This window comes from Arvicola amphibius, chromosome 8 (assembly GCF_903992535.2).
Source record: "Arvicola amphibius chromosome 8, mArvAmp1.2, whole genome shotgun sequence".
Lineage (NCBI taxonomy): Eukaryota > Metazoa > Chordata > Mammalia > Rodentia > Cricetidae > Arvicola > Arvicola amphibius.
In genome coordinates this window covers 7,767,954-7,792,765 of record NC_052054.1, presented here as the reverse complement: position 1 = coordinate 7,792,765, position 24,812 = coordinate 7,767,954, and the positions used below count along the sequence as shown (strand labels likewise).

The following is a 24,812-nucleotide window of genomic DNA, read 5'->3' as shown; positions in this document are numbered from 1 at the left end:
CAGCTCTCCTTGTGTTACCATGTGGTCCCTCTCTTGTGTCTGTCAGCACTTTAACCTCTTCTTATTGCGACACCAATCATGATGTTTAGAGTTCAACCTAATGTCACCCCTTTAATTTACTGCTTCAAAGGCTATTTTCCCAAATACAGTGACATTAACAATGTCTGATGGTGGGGACATCACTCAGCCCATAATTATCCCTTTCCTGGCTCAGGTTACAGTGAATGGCACAGAGAAGACAGTCAGGGTGATGGTTTCAGTGCCTTTAATTTTATTTTTTAATGCATAAATAACTCTTAAACAGACAACTGACTTCTTTAAATTTTTCTTCTGACTAGCATACAAATGTTGGGTCTCTTATGGTACTGTCCAAACAAATCTTTGTTTCTCTCCCTCTCCTCACACCCTCTTTCCCCCTCATAACCTCCTGCTTTTATCTCAAGTGACTCTTTGCCCTCCCCCCTTTTCCTCAACACCTCCTGTTTCTCTCTAGAGGGTTCCTTGGTAGTCCCCTAGTCTATACCCACTGTCTCGTCCCCTTTATTACATACACAGGACAATAAAAGTTAGAATCTGCATACAAGAGAGAATATGGGATTCTTATCTTTCTGAGTTTGGGCCACTTAATAGAATACTTTCCAGAGCTATCCATTTTCCTGTAAATTTTATATTTTTTCTCTTCAGCTGAGTAAAATTTTGTTGTGTTTGTATGTGTGTATATATGCATGTATGTATGTATGTGACACATTTTCATGAAGTTATCACAGGATCTGAATAGTTCTCAAGGCCAGCACTGGGTAAGGACTGCTTGGTGGGTCCTCATTCTTCCCATATCACTGCAGGGAGGGCAGTGATGGACTCCGCCCTGAGCCCTGGAGACTGCCTGCTAGGCCTGCAGGGGCTAAAGGAGCAGAAACCTGTAGGTGGTCCCCAGGCTACAGAGCAGGGAGCACAGGGCAGGAGAAGGCCACTCACAGGCCTCTTGGGGCTAGCAGTGACTATCTGTGCTCAAACTTGTCTCTAGTCCCACGCTTCTTCAGCAAAAACATGACAGTCAGCTGGGCAGGAAGATAAGACCAAAGTATTACTCAGTAGAGCAAAGCACACACCATGTACTCTGTGCCTGAGAAGGAGAGAGCCCTTAAAGGGACAAAGGACACTGAGCTGGGACTGTGTCCCCATAAGGCTTTCTAGACACTCAACTTTGCCATTGCTTCCTCTGGCCCAGAACTGAGGTGCTAACCTCTCTTGTCCTTCTTGACTTGGTGACGGTACCTCCTCCTTCCTACTTCCCAGGTTTCCTACCCATCCTGGCCATGGAGGGAGAGGTACCTCTCTGTACCCAGTCCCTCAATCCTACAGGCAGGCCGTCCTTTCCTCTTTCTCATTCCTTGCCCTCCAAATCCACCTCCTCCTGCTTTCTTATCTTACCAGGACCTCTGGCCAAATGAGCTCAGAGTAACAATGTTGCCTTTAGGGAAAGTCTGGGGAATCCTAGATGCTACTCTCTGATTCCCTTTACTTTAGTGTCCTGCACAGGTACAGAATTACTGCTTTGCTTTAAAAAACAACAACAACAAAAAAACACAACAACAACAATGTAAGAACCTGAATACCGGGATGCCTATGGTGAACCAGACTCTCCTAGAAATGACTGAATAGACAAGACTGGAACAATGGTCCAACCAAACCACTCAGCAGGTTCTGTTTATGTATATTTATACACACATATATTTAACAGATACAATCAAAGGGGGGAACTTTTGACTTGAGAGTGGCGAGCATTAGAGGATATCTGGGAGGGCGTGGAGTGAGGGATTGGAGGGGGGAAATGATGTAATTCTACTTCAGTTAAAAACCTTTTTAAAAGATACTACTTTTGAAAAAGGTAGGTAGGTTATCACTGGTCACCTTTGTAGAAATAACACTAGGAAGAGATACAGACAGAAAAAGTCACTTTGGACTCTGAATGCCCTCGTATGCATGCTTCATCTGTGGAGATCAGAGACAAGTCACCCACCACAGAGGCTCAGAAGGACACTCTAGAAATCTAGGATGATCTCTCAGGACATCATCCAATGCTGTGAATGAGGACCAGGGTCTTGGTCTTCTGTACTGCAGACCACAGTCACCTCCAGAACTCAGTGCTGCTTCGGTATCAGGATACTTGAGGTCCCACGCTTCAGAGCTCCAAGCCGGCTCTTTCACTCCCCTCTGTGTAAACATCTGATACAAGACAATGCAGCTAGAAATCCCTACATAAATGTCACTTGGCTACTAAAGGCCAGCAGGATGGCCTTCAACCTGGAAAAGATGAGTGACGGCCTTGGGCCGGGGAGGGGGCTCTGTAGAATGCCAAAAGGAAAAGCTGGGTGTGGCGGCAACACACGCTTATAATGCCAGCCCTGGGGAGATGGAGACAGATGGGTCCCTGGGGCTACTGGCTAGCTAGTGAGAGACCCTGTAGACAGGGGCTAGAGCAGTGGTTCTCAACCTGTGGGTTGTGACCCCTTTGGGGGTTGCATATCAGATATCCTGCAAAGGAGATATTTAACAAAATTACAGTTATGAAGTAGCAATGAAATAATCTTATGATTGGGAGTCACCACACTGTGGGGAACTGTATTTAAGGGTCTCGGTGTTAGGAAGGTTGAGAAGCACTGGGCTAGAGAAAGTCAATAGTTAAGAGCATGCATTATTCCTCCGTCCATCCTGGGTTTGACTTCCAGCATCCACATGGTGGTTCTCAACCATCTGTAACTCCAGTGTGAGGGGATCCAATACCCTCTTCTGACATCCATAGGCACCAAGTATACATGTAGAATATATATATATATATATAATATATATATGCAAAATATTCATACATATAGTAACACATAGTCAATCAACAAATTTTAAAAACCAAAACCAAAACCAAACCAAACCAAATCAGGTAGACAGTATCCTGAGAAGCAACACCAAAGTTTGACTTCTGTCCCTCCTCCTACACTTGCACAGACAGACAGACACACACTTGCACATAAGTGCATATACACACAGATTTAATTTAAACAAACAAACCACCCTCAAGTTGTTATTGGTTGAGACAGAAACCTTCCACCTGACAGGAACAATTTGAGTCTGCAGCTTCACGTGTTTCTAAATGATGAAAATTTTAGCTCCCTGTGGCATGAAAACACCTCCTGCTGTCATGCACCCGGAGCTTAGAGGTGCTCACAGTCCCACAGCATAGTCAAGGACAGAGAAATTGAACCAGAGAGTAGCGCAGGACAAGAAGGGACATAGCAGAAAGAGTTCCTCATTAAGACGCAGGGGAGCTGAGCCTCGGCAGTGGTCACCTCATGGGCCCCAGAGATCACACAGAGGCTCTTTTGGTGCGGACTGGAGAATGTCCCCACTGCCACGGGGCACACCACCTCACCACACCACCACACACAAACTGACGCCGCTACCTATACACCAGAGGAAGCCTCCTCTCCTCTTCGCTGAAGAGTAGATGCCTCCAACATGCATCCTGGTTGGAGCCCTCTTGAAATGAGAGCACAGGCACATGAGCGGCATTGTAGACACCATGCTCACATTTTAGCTGCCTCCTCTTTCCCACACCTTCAGTGTCTTGGAAGAGTCAGACTCCTGGAAAGATGGGCTTTATAACCATGACTACTCAGTATTAGGCCTAGAAGGAATAGCTGAATTCTGGTGTCTGTCTTCATCCCGACAGTTACTATCGGTTTTTATTTCTTTCCCCCCCCTTGGTTTTTCATGACAGGGTTTCTTTGCATAACCTTGGCTGTCCCAGAACTCACTCTGCAGACCACGTTGGCCTTGAACTCACAGAGATCCTCCTGCCTCTCCTTCCTGAGTGTTGGAATTAAAGGTGTGCTCCACCACCATTGTCCGGCCCCTTTTTTATTTCCAATCACATTTTCCTTTTGTTGAAAACAGGGTCTCCCGTGGTCCAGGTTGACCTTGGACCCAACAAGTAGGGGAGAAAAACTTAGAACTTCTGACCCTTCCACCTTCACTTCCTGAGTACCACCGTACGGCACCAGGGATGGACCTTAGGGCTTCAGGCCTGCTAGACAAACTCTCTACCAACTGAGCTACAACCCCAGCTCAGTTCCCCTTTAATTCAATGTTTCCTGGGTGTCCCTTTAAGACTCTGCCTCTCGAGTTTTATACAGACAGATCAGTAGCAGCTCCTGTCAAGTACATTCTTAGGGCCAGCACCTTTAAGCACAGTTCGCTAAGATAGAGATCTTAGTTTTGAAGGGCTCCTATTCGTTGTTGGGCTGGGGGCAGGCTTGGTACACCAGCCAGCCCAGCCACCCTCCTTCTGTAGGTCACAGTGACCATGCCACCAGTCACACACCCACAGTTTCGGCTCCAGTGTGGCACAATGAGAGTTTCGTCCAGACTGCACTGCCCATTGTCCCTCTGAGTTCTGGTTTGTTTTCCATTTTTCTAGAGTGTACCTCACAGGAATCGGCCAAAGTCCGTGACGTTTGGGGAAAGCAGTCTGACAGCTCTGGGCTGAGAATCACCGTTTTCCTCTTTGCTCAGCAAACTCCCCGCTTGCTCTAGTGTGTTTCCTTGGTCCTCGCTAACTTTTGCAGACCTTCCTGGTCTAGGTTTGTAAGAATTCCTCTTGTGCAACAGTCCTTCAAATACTCTCTAAAAAAGGGGGCATAATAAACCCTAATGGCTCTACCTTACTTGTGAAAAATCTCCTATAGGACAGAGACTCTTCTAGTTGGACCATTAAGGTCTATTATTTGAGTAATCACTGTCTTTATTTGTTTGTTTGTTTGTTTGAGACAGGGTTTCTATGTATTACAGCCCTAGCTGTTCTGGAACTTGCTTTGTAGACCAGGCTGGCCTTGAACTCACAGAGATCCGCCTGCCTCTGTCTCCTGAGTGCTGGGATTAAAGGCCTGTGCCACCACATCCAGTGAATAGTCATTGTCTTTGACAAATAAAACCTCAATGCAAAATTGCCAACTTGTGTGGAGTCTAGCATTAGCCACATGTGAGGGGAGGATGTGAATTTCAGACAAAAATCAGGGTATGAAGCAGTCGTCAAAATCCACTCACACGCTAATCATTACTTCTTGGTCACCGATGTCCTAAGAGGATGAGGCAGCAGGACTACAAGTTCAAGGCCAGCCTGGGCCACTCATTAGAACCCTGTCTCAGAAAGCAAACCAGCGGGGCTGGAGAGATGGCTCAGAGGTTAAGAGCATTGCCTGCTCTTCCAAAGGCCCTGAGTTCAATTCCCAGCAACCACCTGGTGGCTCACAACATCTTTAATGGGGTCTGGTGCCCTCTTCTGGCCTGCAGGCATACAGACAGAATATTGTATACATAATAAATATTTAAAAAAGCAAACCAACACAGTAAATAGAGAGCTGAGTATACAACTATTGACAGTGCTTACATAGAATATACAAGGCCTGAGGTTCAGTCCTGAATATCACTGAGAAGGGAGGGAAGAGAGAAAGAGAGAGAGGCAGAGAGAGAGAAGAGAGGGAAGAGAGATTGGATAATAAGAGGAGAAGAAAAAGAGTGGAGGCAAGAATTTCTATATGCATTTGGCTGTAATATTCCTTTGGTAAAATACAACATTAGCTTACACGATCTTTCTCGTTCATGATTTGAGGGAGGCGTCAAAAGGAACAGTATGGGACTGAGGAGCGGCTCTGCTTTAGAGTGCTCTCCAGCATGTGCTAGGCTATGGGATTGATTGCCAGCGCTAGAAAAAAGGCAGAAGGGAGCATGGGCTCAGGGGAGATGCAGGAATCACGGCTGAGGGCTTTCATAGGGCATTCTGTCATGGGGGACAGTGTATATGACACAGTAGGCTCACATTCGGGGGACACAAATGGGGTAAGTGAACTACCATGTCCGTCTCCTGACCGCCAATCAGACCCAGTCTGACTCACATCCGGAGAAAATCCCTGGCTCACTCCAGCCGAGGGAGGTGTGGTGTGTGTACTGAAGGTACGGGTCATTGAGCGGGGCTGTGACACCAGGAAATTAAATGCTGTGGATGCATTCCAAGCAAGCAAAGTGAGAGGACCTCCTAAATAATAGAAAGGGCAACACACTCGGCATTGTGAGACTAACGTGGGTGGAAGAGCCTGGGCATGACACTGGGCACTAGGACCATCACTTTGTGCAGAGAAAAGAGGTTTAGCATATAGAATGCTCACAAAAATGACAACATATCTGGAGTTCTACAAAAAAAAAATTGGTCATTTTCTAATCTGCAGAAGATCACAGTGATTGATGATTAGAAATGTCTGGTTGAGCGAAGAAATGGAAAATGTCGCGGGGATGGGGGGAACACAGCCCCAGTCTCTGTTCTCCTAAGAAGTCACACGTTCACTGTGAGGGAATTTAACCCCTGATAATAATGGAATCCTGGGTCTCTGACCCAGGGCCATGTTCAGTCCCAGGAAAGCGCAGGGAGGGAGGGAGGGAGGGAGGGAGAGAGGGAGAGAGGAGGAGGTGGGGGAAGAGAGTGACAGAGTGAGCACAGGCAAAGATATGCCCCCAGGCTTCTTCTATTTCTTTTACCTTGTCACCTAGAGTTTCCATTATCCCCAAAAGTGTGCTGCCCTCTGGGGACCAAGTGGTCCCTGTGAGTCTCTGGGAGATACTTCACATTCAAACCGTAACAAAGGGTCTTGGAATCAGTGTCAAACCTCTGAACTACTTGTCCGTACTATCAAAGAGTAAGTGATGTTTAGGATTGCTGGAAGAATCAAATGGCAACACACACACACACACACACACACACACACACACACACACGCACGCACGCACGCACGCGCACACTCACACAGAGCCGGGACCTGAGTGGCGTAGAGACGCCTGCTCCTCTCCGTTGCACCCGCAGCACATGGCTCTGCCTGGCAGCATCAGCACCTGCCTGATTTGTACCCCCCATCTTCTAGTCTCCCCACTACCTATGGTTCCCACTACTGCTCTCTGCCGTGACTTGGCTCTTTATCCAGGGAGCGCAAGCAAGCCCTGGAAACAATGTACAACTCATTAACAACCATTTTGGAGTCCTGTTTTCTAGATGTTAAAGTCCCAAATGAAGTTTCTCCTGGATTTGGGGAGAACCTTCTGCCATTGCTATCAATCAGTTCACTAATTGGTAAAGGCCTGTCTGGCCATGAAGGTGCCAGACCAAAGTAAACAATCAACTATATGAGCTTTCGAAAGCTCAAAACATCCCAGGTCATGCAGTTCCTTCTCAAACACAGTGAATGTAAGTCAGAACTTATGTGCTGAGCTGTTGTTGTTTGGTTTTGTTTACTCTTTTAGCTTTTGGGGGGCGCCACAAGCTCCCAAATAAATCATGCACGGAGGCTTATTCTTAGTTATGAATACTCGGACTTAGCTTGGCTTGTGTCTTGCCATCTTTTCTTAAATTATTCCGACTACCATTCACCTCTGGGCTTTTTCCTTTACTTACGTCTGAATATCTTGCTTTCACTCTTACTCCGTGGCTGGGTGGCTGGGTGGCCTGATGGCTGGCTCCTGATGTCCTCCTCCCCTCGTTCTCTCTTGCTCCTCCTCTTCCTTGTTTCTCCTTCTATTTATCCTCTCTGCCTGCCAGCCCCGCCTATCCTTGCTCCTGCCTCGCTATTGGCTGTTCGGTGCCTTATTATGGCCATCAGGTGTTTTAGACAGGCGCAGTAACACAGCTTCACAGAGTTAAACAAATGCAGCGTAAACAAAAGCCACACACCTGAAAATAATATTCTCCAACACCGAGTGCTCAGTCAGTGATGTTCAGACTTGGGGTGAATGGACGTGCCCAGTCTTCACCCTGAATACCAACTGATTACAGGAAAGACAGCCAAGATTTCTGCTTCTTTTTGAATGTACGTATTATTAGGATGTGCTATCAGAAAACAATTTTACACAGAAGTGTTTAAGTGAAAGAGATGAAAGTAACAGAAACCACCTTACTGCTGTTTGACGAAGGCAAAAATTACATTTAGGAAACTATGATGAGATGTGAATAAAATGCATAGAGATATCTATACATCTCTGCATTCCTGGTAGGGAGACCACATGTTTTGACTGAAATCTCTATCAAGTTGGCTTGTTAATTATGTTCTTCCCCCGGTCATGGGTTTAGTGCTTACTGTCTCCCTCTGCTGTGCTAGAGACCTTAAAGGAAACCTGGATCCCCAGTTCTCGGCGCCCACTTTTCTGTCCCAGATATGGAGGAAGGGGAGAGTGCCAGGGTCAGGTCTGCACAGCTGCCCCACCCGGCACAGCCTGGTGTGTGCGGCACAAGTGAGCTTTTAGCAGCTTCTTTTTAAATGGCTTCTTTTCTGTTCCAGGATCATGAAGGCAATGATTCAAGGCCAAAGCACACCCTGTCTCTTGCTTCTTGGGTCACTCCCCACCTTTTAGCCTGAGTTCCTCTCTCCCAGAGGTCTAGAGGAAACTGTTATAATGCCACCCCTCACAACACACACACACACACACACACACACACACACACACACACCTCACTTCCTTCTTCTTTGGCTGTATCCTCAGAGTTTTCACATAACCCGCAAGAGGAGAACATTCTATAACATCAGATTTAGACCACTTCTTTATCTGACATGTGTCCCAGCATGGGCCCTCATGGGCAGTAGCTGTGCTGGCACTCTGGAGTGCAGGGTGTCCCCCCTCATACAGGCCTCTTGGCATGCTCTTCCTAGTTCTTGTTTAACACATTTCTGGCACCGGTCCCTGGATACTTCCTCACATTGACATTGACCTAGCACAGCTTCTGCTGGGACACTCATCCAACTGCTTTGCATGGATGCCTTTGTCTTGCAGAAGAGACTCCTGAGTGGGGCGACCTTGTCCTGGTTCTCACAGCTCTGGCATGTGTCCTATATGGTAATTATTTGTTCTGTAGATAATGTAAGTCAGAAACTCATTAGCGTCTCCCCTTCACGTGACTTCATATCTGAATCTGTTAAGTTTTGTAGTTATTATCTATTTTTTTTTTAGTTCCCCCCTGCCCAGGGCTAAGCAGTAGAACTTGGTGCCTCATGCTCACTAGGCAAGGGCTCTGCCACTGAGTTCCATACCCAGCCCATTTCCAGTTGCCGGAAGGAATACGGGTTGGCTGACTTGGGCCAGGAGGCCACCTTGGTTCCACCCATATTTGTTACACCTTTCAGGGGAGCACAGTCAGGAACCTTGTGTATCATCTATGCTGATTTGTCTTACAAAGTCAGTGCTTGGGGTCTGGGAAGAGGGCTCAGTCTATAAACCTCTTGCCTCACAAACAGATTTCCAGAATGCCTATAACAAAAGTAGAGCCTGAAAGCAAGTCCTTGTGGTCCCAGCACTGGAATGGCAGAGACAGGGGGACCCATGTGGCTCTATGGCCACCCAAGTTAGATGACCTGGTAACTTTCAGGCCAATGAGAGATCCTGTTTCAAAAAAGGTGGTAAGTGCTTGAGGTAGGAGTGAGTCTGTCCTTTTGCTTCCACAAGCACATGCACACATGCACATATGCAATACACACATGCACGCGCACACACATGCGCACATACACGCACATATGCAACACACATACACACATGCATACATGCAAACACATGCACATATGCACCACATATACACACACACATGCACACACACACGCACGTCCACAAGGCACACACACATACATACACTTGCACACACATACACACATGCACACACATGCATACATGCACAAACACACATATACACACACATACTCCACAGTCAGAGTATAGTAGTTTAATAGAGATTTATGGCCTTACAAGGCCTATATCATTCATTCTCTGGTCCTTTACTAGAAAATATGCTGATTTGGCTCCAAGTCTTCATTATCCACCAGAGCTTCACTATCCACCACTTGCCTTGCTAGCACTCTTTCTGGGTTTCTCCAGACCAGCATGGTTCCCTTGCACAGTCACAGCCAGCTCTGTGAGCATCATTTCCATAATAGCCTCCTCCATTGGTGTAACAATCAGGGGCAGGAGTCAATAAGCACAGGCAGGCCATCCACACACTCTGCTGACTGAGCCCCGTGACCAGGCTGGGAGCTCACTCCTTCCATAGAACCTTCCTGAGCCTGCAGATGGTGCCCACGCTTCTGCTATTGTTGACATCATGCTACACTCAGGAGGGGTGGCATACCTATTGAAAGGCTCTCTGCAGCTTGAGCTTGATCACCTAGGGGACCCATGGTGACTCAAACTGTGTGGGCTGCAGGATAAAGGGAAGGGACAAACATGCCACCAAGAACACTGGGTGGTAAGAGGGACAAGGATTGTTTATCTTAGGGTTGGTACGCAGGGGCAGCTGGAGGTTAGGGCTCCATTTACATAGGGTGGCTAAGAGCCATGTGACTGCACAGTTACAGGATGGGCAGTGTGTGTGCGTGCATGCGTGTGTGCGCATGTGTGTGTGCGAGAGAGGGGGGAGAGGGAGAGAGAGGGAGAGAGAGAGGGAGGAAGGGAGGAAGAGAGAGAGAGAGAGGGAGAGGGAGAGGGAGAGAGAGAGAGAGAGAGAGAGAGAGAGAGAGAGAGAGAGAGAGAGAGAGAACAAGAACAGTGGGCATCTGGAAGAGTCCAGAACAGAGAGAGAAAGAGGTATTTAGGGCCCTAACTGTCCTCTAGACACCTGTCCAACCTGAAAGCACAGCCTACCCTGTCCTCTGTCCTCACAGCACTGGAAAAGCAGGCCAAGCAAATGCAGGGCTTGTTCAGACACAAAGGGATGGTGAGAAGAATTACGAAGGAGCCCGGAAGGCTGCTTGAGTGAGAAGACAGTGGCTGAGTGAAGGCCTCCAGGAGGGCGGGAGACAGGCCAGCAAGTAGGGACAGTGAGTGTGCCAGACCTGGGGCAGACAGGCTAGAGCAGATGGGGACAGGACAGAAATGAGGAAAAGAATCTTCGGGACCTCTTGTGGCAGCGTCACAGCGTAACACATGACCCTGAAGATAAAGCCAGGTGCTAATGGGAAAAGTGTGTCGGGACACAGGGATTCTCAAATACCACGTGGCAGGTCCCTGGGGAGGATGTGGGGCTTGCCGGGGCTACTTCACATGTTTTCCAAATGGGTGAACTCCTAACTCCTGAAGGATGCACCAGTGTGGTGGCCATGGCCTCTTGATTAGTTGTGCGGCCAGGGGATGAGGCGTACAGCCCAGGGGCAGGCTGCAAGCTCGTCAAGGGTTAATGAAGTCGGAGACACCTAGTTGGAACCTGAATGTTCTCAGGGTGGTTAACTCTTCCTACCTTGCTTCAGACAATCCTGGGCCAATCAGGAAGACTTGTGCACACCAGTCCTGGGCCAATCAGAAAGGCTGGTGGTTCCACTGCAGGCCGAAGTGGGGGGGGGGGGGCGCGCACCAGTGTACACCATGGGGGCTGGGGAGCTGACCTACAATATAGGAACCTTAAAGTGTTAGAGGATATTACATCAAAACAGGAAATGACTAGAAAATTAGAGAAGACCCAAACAAACAAGAACCAGCCATTTTTCATTATAAATCTACATTTTCTAACAACAACAACAACAAAGTGAAGCCAGGCATGGTGGCGCACTCCTTTAATCTCTGCACTGGCGGGGGGGGGGGGGGGGGGGGCAGAGGCAGGTGGATCTCTGAGTTTGAGGCCAGCCTGGTCCACAGAGTGAGTTCTAGGACAGCCAGAACTACACAGAGAAAACCTGTCTCAAAAACAAACAAACAAAAGCAGAACTGAGTGAAAATCTCATGTAACTGTTAACAGCTCCCAGGTTTGATGTTGGCTCCTTCACTGTTCACTGTATGTTAAGAATAAGCTGTATTTTAGTGTACACCTTGTCTTACGTCACTCGGACTACCGTAACAAATACCATCAAGAGGGCTGCTTCCGGACAGCAGGAGGTTATTCCTCACAGTTTGGAGCTGGACGTCTAAGACAACGGTGCCGCAGAGTCCATGTCTGGTACAAGTCCACTTCCGGTTCCACACAGTGGAGAGAGTGCCGGCCTCTCTCAGAGCTTAGTTCAGACAGCGTCAGTCATCGGGGTTCTACCCCATGACGTAATCCTAATCATCTCCCTCATCCACACCGCCCATATGGTCATCTTGGGTGTCAGGAGGGCACGGCCAACCAGACCCTGAGTTTTTCCCTCTCCAGCCCATGGCTTTTCCACTACGGCAAGTGTGCTCACGCCTTTGTAAACGCCCTCCTGTTAAGTGACATTGTGAGCAGGGTGGCTCTTTGTTTGCTTCTGTGGGTGTGTAGTCCTAGAAAGGGTCCTCAGGTTCTGTCCTGTGTGTGCAAGGCAAGTGCTCTCTTACTCTGGGCTACACCTCCAGGCCTGTTGTAAACCAATTTTCCTTGTTACACAACAGTTTCTATATCCCAACTTTCAAATGATTGTCTTATGTTTACACGGTTACATTAGATCTAGAAATTTAAAAGAAACACAAATTAATTGGCACCTGCGATATAGGCCAAGATGAAGCCTGGGGATATTCTCACTGAATAAACTAACTGACACTGTGCTTATGTTTTTAAAGTTAATTCTGTGTGTGTGGAGTGCATGTGTCCTATGGAGCATGTGTGAGGTCAGAGGGTAACTTTTGAAGGCAACTGTCTCCTTCCACCGTGTGGGTTCTTGGGATTGAATTCAGGTCGTCAGGTTTGGTGGCTAGCTCCTTTACCCAGTGGGCCAGCTCACTGGCTGGACACTATGTAAAAATACGGTGAAAACCATTATATTTTACTATATTATTATATTATATTATTTTATATATTATATTTTATTATATTTTTTGTTTCTATAATGAGCACAAATAACACAACGATTATTTTTATAATAAAAAACAATGTGAGTAAAAACTTGGCATGAAAACACACTGAGTCATCTGATGCTAAAAAGCATTTCCAAAAATGCCATCTGAGTCATCCTTGAGTTTCAAATTCAGCGCCAGCACTTGTGGGGGGACACACCATCTGCTGGGAGAGAATAGACGAACTGTGTATGCAGGCTTTGTAAAGCAGAGGTGACCTGGCTCCTTTGACCTGGGTGGGGTGGAGGGAGACATCATTGACTAAATGTCTCAGGGACCCTGTAGAATAAACTCACACAAATCTGAAACAAGCTCTCCAGCCTGCCTGGCTTTACCTTGGTAGAAGGATACTTCTGGCCAGATGCCCTTAGTTAACAGCATCAGGCAGGCTCCACAAACTGCTTTGTGCCACAGTGGGGTTTTTGATAGAGTTGTTCAGAATTCAAAAATGGAAGCCCATAGTGACAGTGGCTGGAATCTGACTGTCAGATTATGTGCACATAGCTTTGTTCTCTTACCTGTCCTTCAGAGGTAACACAGCTTGATCAGTTGCTGCTATGGATCGGAAGTCAATGCAGGCCCAGAGTGTTAGCTAACACTTGTGTTAGGGACCTTTGGAGGGAGAATTCAAGGTTGGCCAGTCAAGGTGGGGCCTGGAGCTCTTGTAAAGAAAGGCTTCAGGGCAGTAGGAAGAGCATGAGCGGAGACCAGAAGGAAAGCGGTTGATAACGGGTACTTCAGTAGCTCTCTTATGAACTGGGATTATGGCAGTCGGTCTTCTGAGTTCCAGTCACCCCTTTATAGAGTGACGACTGGTTTCCTCAAGAACAAACCGGGAACACCATGCATCCCTCAGGACAGTGCCACTGATGCGTACGGTCCAGCCGTCCCCCCAGGCAGCACTCCTCACCAACTCTGCATGGTTAATCAAGACCAGCAACAGTTCTCCAATGCTGCGGCTGGACAGTTTATCCCTAGGTGCTCACCCAAAGAAGGTTCAGTGTTACAGCGTGGGGTCGCTCTTCTTGGTTGTCAGCTCGACTACATCTGGAATTAACTAAAACTCACAGGCTGGGCTCACCTGTGAGAGATTTTTTTTCTTAATTAAATCATGTGAAGTAGGAAGACCCATTTCTAATCCAGATCTCTGAGGAGGGGAGATCCACGTTTAATCTGAGCCACACCTTCTGCTGGCAGTTTATGTAAAGGACATGGAAGGAGGAGACTTGCTTTCTCTTCCTCTGCTTGCGATCGCCCTCAATAGCAAGTCTATTCCTTCACTAGCGCCCACTTCTTCAGGATTCCAGGGTACACTGAAAACAAGCCATCCAGCCATAAAGATGGAACAACTACTGGATTCTTCTGTCTGTAGACAGCCATTCTTGGACTGGCTGGATCACAGCCTGTAAGCCATTCTAAAAACTCCCCCTTACACATGTGTGTGTGTGTGTGTGTGTGTGTGTGTGTGTGTGTGTGCTCTTCTAGAGAACATCTACTAATACATGCTGAGATAAGATTACCTTCAAAACTCAAACCATTCATATCTCCATGCTGTCTGAAATGACAGAGGGTTGGGCAAAAGGGTAGTTGGTGCCCCCATATTTTGCATGTGTGTTTACTACTTATACTCAATTATTTCCATTCCTGATCTGAATTCCTTAGCCCACCCCCTGGATACTACCTGCACACACACACACACACACACACACACACACACAGACACACACACACACACACAGAGCTAGAAAGAGCAACTAGCAACTTACCCTTAGAAAGAAACCTCTAGAAATATGAAGAATGCACATTCAAATAACACACACCACCTCCTGCCACTCACATGAAGTCATGAATTTTTGATGGTAGCATGTACACATACCTGGTAATTACTGTGGTTTTGTTTTTTTCCCCGTGGCTTCTGTTGACTTGTTAACATATTAATACTAGTGATCAATTGTGAATGCTTGATGGGAACTCTCAATGAGTCATGACGATAACCCAACAAGAGATGCTCTGCTTTTGTCTCCAGAGCTCACATCCACGAGGGTGGTGGAGCCAGGGCCCCTGCTCTGATACTCAGAGCTCACACAAGTGTAAACCTTTCTGTGCAGCCTCTATTCTGTGGATGCCCTGGGTGGGCAGCGGATCTCACCTGTGCATTTTCTCAGAGCATCTCTCAAGCTTCTGGCTCCAGTGGAGTCCCTAGCTGCTGCTGGCCTGGAAGATACCCAGGATTATCCAGAGACAGTCTCTTCAGGTTGTTCCTGAAGGACACACCGAGACAAGCCAGTCACAACCACGGTAGTGTTCCTAAGAAGATGCTGTGCCCACCTTCTTAGCTCCGACACCATCGTCACTGTCAACTTGATTGGATCTGGAATCACATAGGAGGCGTGCCGTAGGGCGTGTCTGTGAGGGTGTTTCCAGAGCTGCAAAACTAAAGGAAAGGACCCAACCTGAATGTGGGCAACGCCATCCCATGAACTGGGGTTCCAGACGAGACATAAAGGAGGAGGCCGGCTGAACGTCAACAGTCCCTGCCTTCTACCCTATGTGCCCAGATGGGAGGGGACCTAGCTTAGTGTTGGTTAATTCTTATTGTTGGAACAAAATACCCACCAAAAGCAACTTAAAGAAGGAGGAAGGGGACGACTGTCCTGGCTTGCAGTTTGAGTTTGCATCCGTCACGGTGGAAAAGGCTCGGGCATGAGGAACCTGAGGCAGCTGGTCCCATTGTATCTGCAGTCAGGGGGAAGAGAGATAAATGCTGGTCTGTTTATTCACTTCCTCTAGGCTTAGAACATTCTGCTCACAGTTAGGAGCGTCTTCTTGCTTTAAGTAACCCAAACCAACTCTGCCCCTGGACAGGAGCAAGCCTAGGTTACTCTAAGTCCCTCGTATGTGGCAGTCAACATGGGACTTTGCATTCCTGGAGCCATGAGCCAAAGTAAATGCTTCCTTCTTTAAGTTGTTTTTGCCAAGGATTTCATCACAGCAACGAGGAAGGCACCTGATGGAACACAGGGGCAGTGGCATGAATTCACCGCCACGTGGTCTTGATGTCTTAGTTTGGATGTGTGTGAGGCATAGACGCACAGGCATGGGGAGGCCAGAGGTCAATGCTTGGTTTTCGTATGTTGGTCATCAGTTCTGGCCAGTGAGCTCCAGGGATGTAAACAGAGAATGCACTTTTGCTTCCTGGCTGCTCAGACCCAAATCACACAGAAACTATATCAATTACAACACTGTTTGGCTCAGGTGTATTTCTAGCTAGCTCTTATATCTTAAATTAACCCATTTCTATTCATTTGGTTTACAGGTAAGGTTCTGGCTGGCATCTTTCTTCGGCAGCTACAAGGCATCTGCCTGACTCCGCCTTCTTTCTCCCTGCATACAGTTTAGTTTTCCCACCTAGTTTTCTGCCCTGTCATAGGCCAAAGCAGCTTCTTTATTAGCCACTGGTAGTAAAACATATTCATAGCATAGAAACAGGAATCCCACATCACAGGGACCCTCCTGCCTCGGCCTCTCAGTGCCAGCATTACAGGTGTGTGTCGCTGCCCCTGGCTTTTTTTTTTATGTGGTTTCTGGAGGATTGAACTTGGGTCCTCATGTTCTTGTAGTTACCACTTTACTAGACCCAACTATCTCCCTGGTCCCACGCTTCTTCGTGTGTGTGTGTGTGTGTGTGTGTGTGTGTGTGTGTGTATGTGTGTATGTGTGTGTGTATGCACATGTGTGCACCTGTGTAAATGCTTTTATGTACAGCATATGCCTGAAGGATCCAGCAGAGATCAGAAGAGGTCATCGGATTCCTTGGAGGTGGAGTTACTGACAGTTGTGAGCCCACATGGGTGCTGGGAGCTGAACTCCAGTCCTCTGCAAAAGCACCAAGTGCTCTTAATTTCTGAGCCATCTCTCCTGGCTCTCCATGCCCATTTCTCTTGTAAACACTTATTTGGGCAAGTCTGTGAGTCTGGCAAGAAAGTAGCCATCACATTTCAGAATGAGATTTTGTTCTGGAATTTAGATAATTAAAAAAGCAGAACCCTTGAGGTTAATCATGGAGAGCAAAGGGGCCATGATCCCACAGTGGGCAATGCTTCCAAGCAGTATGAGGGACACAAAGAAACAGAAATGTGGCTCACCTTCTTGCCCACATCTCCAACATTTATCAAAGAGATAGCCTCGAGGACAAGCTCAAACACTCTTTGGATTCTTTTATTGACAGTCTGGGTACCACCATGGACACAGCCTTCAGATCTTTCTTAATGCATTTCACAGAAAAAGGCAGATTGCTCTTCAGAGGTTAGGTTTCCATTCTTCTGACATCCGCTTTTGTCCCACGATTCATGCTCACACAACACAGGCGGTGACTCATGCTCACACACTGTGGATACTTTCCCTTTAAGCTATTTTCAGAACCACTATTCTATTCTGAAGAAAACAGAGGCCATCACTAGAAAGAAAAAAGGAACATGCTGGAAAGCCAGCAAACTCCAGGGAGTCTCTCTACAGAGCAGGACAGAAAACATTGTCCTGGCTTCCCAAACCATTACAGCACACAGGTGTGGGAAGATGCGGCGGGAAGAGATGCTGCAAACGAAACGGTGACGGGTGGCATAAAAACCCTGAGTGCTCAGGACAGGCGGCTTTGCCACTCTGGGTGGGCATGTGGCACTCCTTCGGGACCTGGCTGGGGTGGAGACTAGGCCACTGGGATGCAAGCGTGGACTTGTGTCTGCTGATCTTTCCTCACTTTCCAAGATACCAACCCCATTGTTTCCACGTGACCTCGGCTTCTGGACTTGGGTCTGGCAGGCCTACAGCATGTAGGAGTGGAAGGATTTTCTAATAGCTGATATTAAATGGGGTCATTCATGTTGTTATGACCCCCTCACACCACAGTCTTGTACCAGCATCTCAGAGGAAGGGGAGGGCAGAAAGCTCCTGGGGAGAGTTCTGGATGAGGCTGGGTAAGGCTGCCTGGAGTAGGGGAGTGGATGTTCTTGGTATACGACCTGGAAAATTCTGAGGTCACTGCCTCTTCTCTCACCAGCAAGGGTTTCAGTTGGTTACACCTTCATATTGGTTTCAGAAGATCCAGGTCTCTTAAGTCCCAAGGGACCTCATGTGCCAATGAGACCCTCAACTAGCAGCTCAGCCTCCTGAGAAGCCAGAATATCAAATGAGAAGGAAAGGCAGAGACTAGGCCTCACCCTGCACACATGGTGTGGTAGAAAATTCAGCTCACAGTACCTAGTGCTAATGTTTTTATGTGTTGTGCGTGCCTCAAAAACAAAACAAAACAGGAAAAAATAAAATTTTGAAAAATTAACATTCAAATGTGATGCATATTAACCTGAAGAATTCTAGTGTGTGTTTATTGTCCTGCGTGAAAGGCCCTGCCTGGGGCTTAGCAGCTGGGGAGGGAGTAGGTGCATAGAGGTGTACCCCTCTGATGGAGGGGGTCAGGCAATGTTTTCACTTAGAGGGTCTAGAAATGGCCCTTCTGTAAATATTCCATAAATATAAACCCGATCTGCACTGCTGTTGGCGTTAGAATAGCATCACGGGATTGTTTCTAAGAATATCCCTTTATAGGCACTTTCTCTATTGAGTTTACACTGAAGCCAAACGAATGGGCTAAGCTTCCAGGTGGCAATATGAATACTTCAAACCAAATTGCGGACTTTGTAATATTTTCAGGAGGAAAAAAAATCATTTCTTTCTAAGGTTGCAGGCAACTGAACGGATGGCAGTGCGCTCAGCTTCGACGCCCTCCCAGTGATTTAACCAGCTGGTATTCAAATTAGCTTTCCCAGTTCCTCACTTGGTTGATGAGCTGATTTGTATGCCGCGGACCTGTCTCATCAGCACCACTTATCAAGACAGGATTCTTGGGGATAAACTAGGAGTTTTGACTATTGCTGGGGAGGGCCCTCTGGGAGGAGGTGATTGTTAAATAATAGCACTGCTCCTTAAATCTCGAGTGTGCTTGTGAGACTCCACAGCAGTCTAACATAATCAGAGCGTGGCGACAGCCTTGGAAGGCTGTTGGCTTTGCCCGTGGCTTCTACATGAAGTTGGTGAAAGTGGAGGCAGAAAGTTAAACCTGGAAAACCTCTGCCCCTGTGACGATCCAGCTGGATTCTGGCCGGGCTGAGAATCCAAAACAAGGGGCTTCACTCTCTCCCCAGCTCTGATATTTGCATAAGCCAGAAGCCTGAAAGTGCCTCTTGCTGGGTGCCCAGCGGGCGCTGCTGGTTTCCGTGGGTGCCGTGGAAAGGCTCTAGTGACCGCATCTGTAATTTGCAGCCTGTGTTTGTGCGTGTGTATGTATGTGCTTGTATGCATAGAGGAGACGAAATGGCTAAGAGGTTAGGGGTCGACAACTTTCCCATGAGAAGCTGTGGCCAGGGCCAGGGCCAGGGCCTGGGTGACATCCCTCTACACGTCGAACCAGTGGTCACCCATGCAGGCCTGAGTGACACCCTTCTACACGTCGAACCAGTGGTCACCCATGCAGGCCTGAGTGACACCCTTCTACACGTCGAACCAGTGGTCACCCATGCAGGCTCGGTTCCACTCACAGCTGCAGGTCCAGCACCACTCCAGTCTGCACTGCGGCTGCGGACACTTCATGTGCATGCAGCCTCCTGTGGGGACAAAGAATACACATGCTGTGGGTTTGCAGCAAACGCCGGGAGAGCCCTGGCACCCATGCCCACGTGCCATCCCAGAAATTACCCTTGTAATGAACAGTTCCGAGCAACAAGGGCAGAAAGACTCTGAACCCGGGGTTCAGTCAGGCACCACAGGGGGCAGCCCCCAGAGAGGTGGATGAGATGATGACCCAGAAGTGGGGCTCTCTGTCTTTAGAACAAATCCCCTTCACACATCTGAGTTCTCCTCCTTCTCTCGTGTGTTTAGACACAAAGGGCTCATGTTCCACTGAATGTTAATTCTTCATTTAAAAAATATAGTCATATTAAATGCTTGACTTTTAAATATGTATTAGATATTTAATAATTTAATATATGATACACTGGGGTTCATAGTTTTCATATTTTTGTGGTATTACTTGGTTCAGCAAAATGTATAAGCATGAACTGCAACAGTGTGTTACTTTTAATAGAGTGTGTTATTCCTGAATGGTATTTAGATTTCTATTTAAGGAAAGAAGCAAAGTAAGGACGTTGCCATGCTGGGACTGGAGCCTGGCTGGTAGAGTGCTTGCCTAGCCTGCATGGAGCCCTGGGTTCAATCCCCAGCTCTGAAAACACCAGGACACACATGTGGTCCCCCAAACTCAGGAGGTAGAGGGAGGAGGATCAGTGTGTTCCAGGTCATCCTGCCTTCCATGAAACCTTGTCAAGGGTCCTGCATAGCCTATGTTACATCTTGACAACGCTGAGGCTGGAGCATGGCTTTGCTGGAGAACTTTCTCAAGGTGAAGCAGCTCTGTCAAGTGGTAGAGCTGAGCCCCCCAGTGTTCCTGGAACAGGGGCTGCCATGTCCGCAGGGAGTCCTTTATCAAGGGATCTACTTTGGCATCACTACCCCCACCCTCAGTTGGTTCCTTCTGGGCTCAGGCCCCGAGTCTTCCAGGAGATGCAGGGGCACTAAAGGGAACTGTCGGAGATCCAGGAGAAGCAATCTCTTTACTCATATGTTACTCGACTCTAGGTGGGCTCTGTTACCAGTTACCTTGTTAGCTTATCAAAACATCCAAGGGTTGCCTCATATGGACTAACTTTTGTTAACAGAGATCGTGCACGACAGCTAACTCTACTCTAAAATATTTTTATGCCCGTAGGCATTTGTCTAGGGATAACATATTTAAAGTTTTCCACTTGGTTATGATTTGTTTGAAGCATTATAAAAGATCACAGATGTATGAAAAATAAAGTAGAAAACTTAAAAAGCTTTAACAAATACTTGTCATCAAAGACAGGGCCATTTTTAGCACATGTTAACAGCCGTGTCTTAGGATAATACAACAGCAGAGTGTGTTCTGAAATGTCATTTAAGTCTTGCTAAAATGTCATATAGGATACTGAACAAAAAGCTAAAATTGATGAACTTGAAGTTATGCTATGCAAGAATTCTTTTCTTGTTTTTCTTTCAGTCCTTACACATTCGAAACACTATAGCTCGTCTGTAGCAAGTGGAGCCACTGTGGGGAGGAAGGAGGGAAGTGGGGAGAGAGGGTTATAGCAGGAGGCTCTTCCCTTCCTGGCAGTTAACACAGCTGGTTCCCGCTAGACCCTGCAAGTGGAGGTGCACTTGGGACCACGACAGTATGGTCAATGATGTATAATGACAGGCCCATGTGACAGCAAAATGGAAACCCCTGTCGCCTACTGATGTCCATGTTTGTGTTACACCCCCATATGGGGATGCTAGTCTACTGTGCTGCTGGTGACAGGAAGGAAGAAATGGCAGAAGGGGACTCTGTGGAAGGAGGAACGGTCCTAAGGAGAAAAGAGGGGAAATAGGGTGATGGGCGTGGGAGGGAAGAGAATAAATAATAGGTTTTCTCTTGTGTGTGTATTTTTTTTTTTTTTTTGGTTTTTCGAGACAGGGTTTCCCTGTAGTTTCTAGAGCCTGTCCTGGAACTAGCTCTTGTAGACCAGTCCGGCCTCGAACTCAGAGATCCTCCTGCCTCTGCCTCCCGAGTGCTGGGATTAAAGGCGTGCGCCACCACCGCCCGGCCTTGTGTGTGTATTTTTATATGCATATATGTAATATATATGTATATGACATGAAGGCAGAAAGGGGATTATCGGAGAAGGGCTAGGGACCAGTGGAAAAGGGAAGAGTCGGGGAGGAGGTATGGGAGCAAATACAAACAAAGTCCATACATGTGCAAAGATGTCAGTGGCCTGAGAGATGGCTCAGTAAGTAGCAGTACCGGCTATTCTTCTAGTGACCTGGGTTCAATCCCCACCACACATGTGGCAAGTCACAACCATTTGTAACTCTAGTTCTAGAGGCTCCAATACCCTCCATGGGCACCATGCATGCCCATGGTACACAGACATACCTGCAGGCAAAGCATCCATATGCATAAAAAATCTTAAAAACATCAGAATGTAGCCTATTCTTTTGTATGCTAACTAAAAAATGATGGGGAAGAGTAGACTGTATACAGCTGTGCTCAATGTGTGCCATTTGAAGATGCTAGACTGTATACAGCTGTGCTCAATCGATACCATTTGATGACAGTAGAATGTATACAGCTGTGCTCAATGTGTGCCATTTGATGATGGTAGACTGTATACAGCTGTGCTCAATGTGTGCCATTTGAAGATGCTAGACTGTATACAGCTGTGCTCAATGTGTGCCATTTGATGATGCTAGACTGTATACAGCTGTGCTCAATGTGTGCCATTTGATGATGCTAGACTGTATACAGCTGTTCTCAGTGTGTACCATTTGATGATGGTAGACTGTATACAGCTGTTCTCAGTGTGTACCATTTGATGACGGTAGACTGTATACAGCTGTGCTCAGTGTGTACCGTTTGATGACGGTAGACTATATACAGCTGTGCTCAATGTGTGCCATTTGATGATGTTAGACTGTATACAGCTGTGCTCAGTGTGCACCATTTGATGATGTTAGGCTGTATACAGCTGTGCTCAGTGTGTACCATTTGATGATGGTAGACTGTATACAGCTGTTCTCAGTGTGTACCATTTGATGATGGTAGACTGTATACAGCTGTTCTCAGTGTGTACCATTTGATGACGGTAGACTGTATACAGCTGTGCTCAGTGTGTACCGTTTGATGACGGTAGACTATATACAGCTGTGCTCAATGTGTGCCATTTGATGATGTTAGACTGTATACAGCTGTGCTCAGTGTGCACCATTTGATGATGTTAGGCTGTATACAGCTGTGCTCAGTGTGTACCATTTGATGATGGTAGACTGTATACAGCTGTTCTCAGTGTGTACCATTTGATGATGGTAGACTGTATACAGCTGTGCTCAGTGTGTACCATTTGATGACGTAGACTGTATACAGCTGTGCTCAACCATTTGAGAATTGGGATGATCTGCTATATGACTGGTTTAAATCAAGACACTTTTATTATTAGAAATAACCATCTCATCACGTGCTTTACTTATGTTCTACTTTCAGAGAAGTTCTGAGGAGTCCTCACCACACCTCACTGCAGCTGCCTCAGTCGTCCCATACTCCCTGAACCTCCTGAGCAATGACAGCTGTGTCTGGGGACACACTTATATTGTGTCCCATTATTAAGGGACACGTGCTGTAAACGGAAATGGGGAGTTGACGATTGCTCCACAACCGTCTGATATTGACCTGAAGGGACTGTGGCTCTTCTCACGGGGAACTCTGTCTCTAGACTGACAACCAAGACAGGGAAGGCCTGTGGGCAGGACAGAGCCAGTGAGCTGGAGCTTCCATATTACCTGCTGGCAGATCCAACCACACCACAGGCACTGATCTGAGAAGCAAGCATGACCTTGCCTGTCTGATGATCGGGGAAGTTGGAGGGGATCATAGGAGGAGGAACCCGGTTTACTCTGTGTTGAGAAGTGTAACCGTGGAGCTGGGGAAATGGATGCTTCAGGTGGTGAAGTGCCTAACTTGGCAGCACGAAGGCTCAACTTCAATCCCCAAAGCCCATGTTAAGAGGAGGGTTAGGTATGGTGGCCTGGATTTGTAATCCCAGGCAGTGACAGGTGGACCCTTGGGGCCAGCCAGTTTAGCCTAGGCCAGCCAAATCAGTGAATTCCAGGATAGTGACTAATATTATCCTTAAAAATACACACATTAATCTTGAAAAACAAAACAAAACAAAGTATAGCCAGGCTATGGAGGCGTACACCTTTAATCCCAGCACTTGCACTTGGGAGGCAGAGGCAAGCGGATCTCTGTGAGTTCAAGGCCAACCTGGTCTACAGAGCAAGTTCCAGGACAGGCTCCAAAGCTACACAAAGGAACTCTGCCTTGAAACACACACACACACACACACACACACACACACAAACACACACACATATACACACACATACACACACACAGATTCATTAAGTCAGGTAGTAGTGCATGCATTTAGTTCCAGCAATCAGAAGGCAAAGTTTGTGGCAAGCCTGGCCTACAGAGTGAGTTCCAGGACAGCCAGGGCTACACAGATAAACCCTGTCTCCATTAATAAAAGTATTTACTTATTTATTCTTAGTGAGTGTGCCTGCGCGCATGTGCGTGCACACGTGTGTGTGTGTGTGTGTGTGTGTGTGTGTGTGTGTGTAGGGTGGGGGTCAGAGGCTAACACTCTACAGGCCATGAGTGAGTTTCTCCCCTTTATAGCCTATGACAGCATTTCTAGGAAATGACCCTGCTGGAAACCATCTATATTGGTGAGTCACTTACTTGGCTTCTCAGCTCCACCTCCATGCCTGTGGTGTGGCCTGTGTCTCAGCAGATCTCATCAGGTAATTCATTTGAATGGCGCTCTGTTTTGGGGAATCAAGCTTAAGCCCCTTGGCTCTCACAGTGGCCCTACACACTGTGTCCTGGTACACTGTTCCTAAGAATGCTAGCAAGCAACGGACTTCCGGCTCAGCCAGGTGTGCTGTTTGTACCCCACTGTTTTTGCACATGTGGTCCTTGCTTCTTCCTTGCCTGGGTCAAATCTGCATTTCTCTGGGATATTGCATACTCGGAAAAATGGTTTTGTCCTATTTAGCTTGTGCTTTTCAAGTCTGTACAGCAGGTGCTGGCGTTAGTAGCCACTTAATATTCTGTTCTGGCAAGGCCATTTGCATCTTTTTTCTTTTTCTCCTGTCATGTGATCACACCCTGGGTGTGGCAGGCAGAACTGGAGTGGGGTCTCTTAACCCTACCGACCCTCGTGCTCTTTGTAGGTACGCGCTAACCATTGTCCTTCCAGGGTCATCCCAACATGCAAATAAACGGTGAG

General features: G+C 47.3%; 1 protein-coding gene across 3 annotated transcripts in view; it reads right to left on the bottom strand.

The window, feature by feature from the left end:
• Positions 1 to 17,054: 17,054 nt before the first annotated feature.
• Positions 17,055 to 24,812, bottom strand: part of Prkn (parkin RBR E3 ubiquitin protein ligase) — a 1,148,335-nt gene continuing 1,140,577 nt past the window's right edge. For 2 of the 3 annotated variants that reach the window (XM_038339600.2, XM_038339602.2), the window contains exon 12: positions 17,055 to 19,508. In XM_038339600.2, the coding sequence (XP_038195528.1) occupies positions 19,396 to 19,508 (113 nt within the window). In that variant the 3' untranslated portion in view covers positions 17,055 to 19,395. The remainder of the gene's footprint in view (positions 19,509 to 24,812) is intronic. The other variant, XM_038339601.2, reaches the window with a different exon arrangement.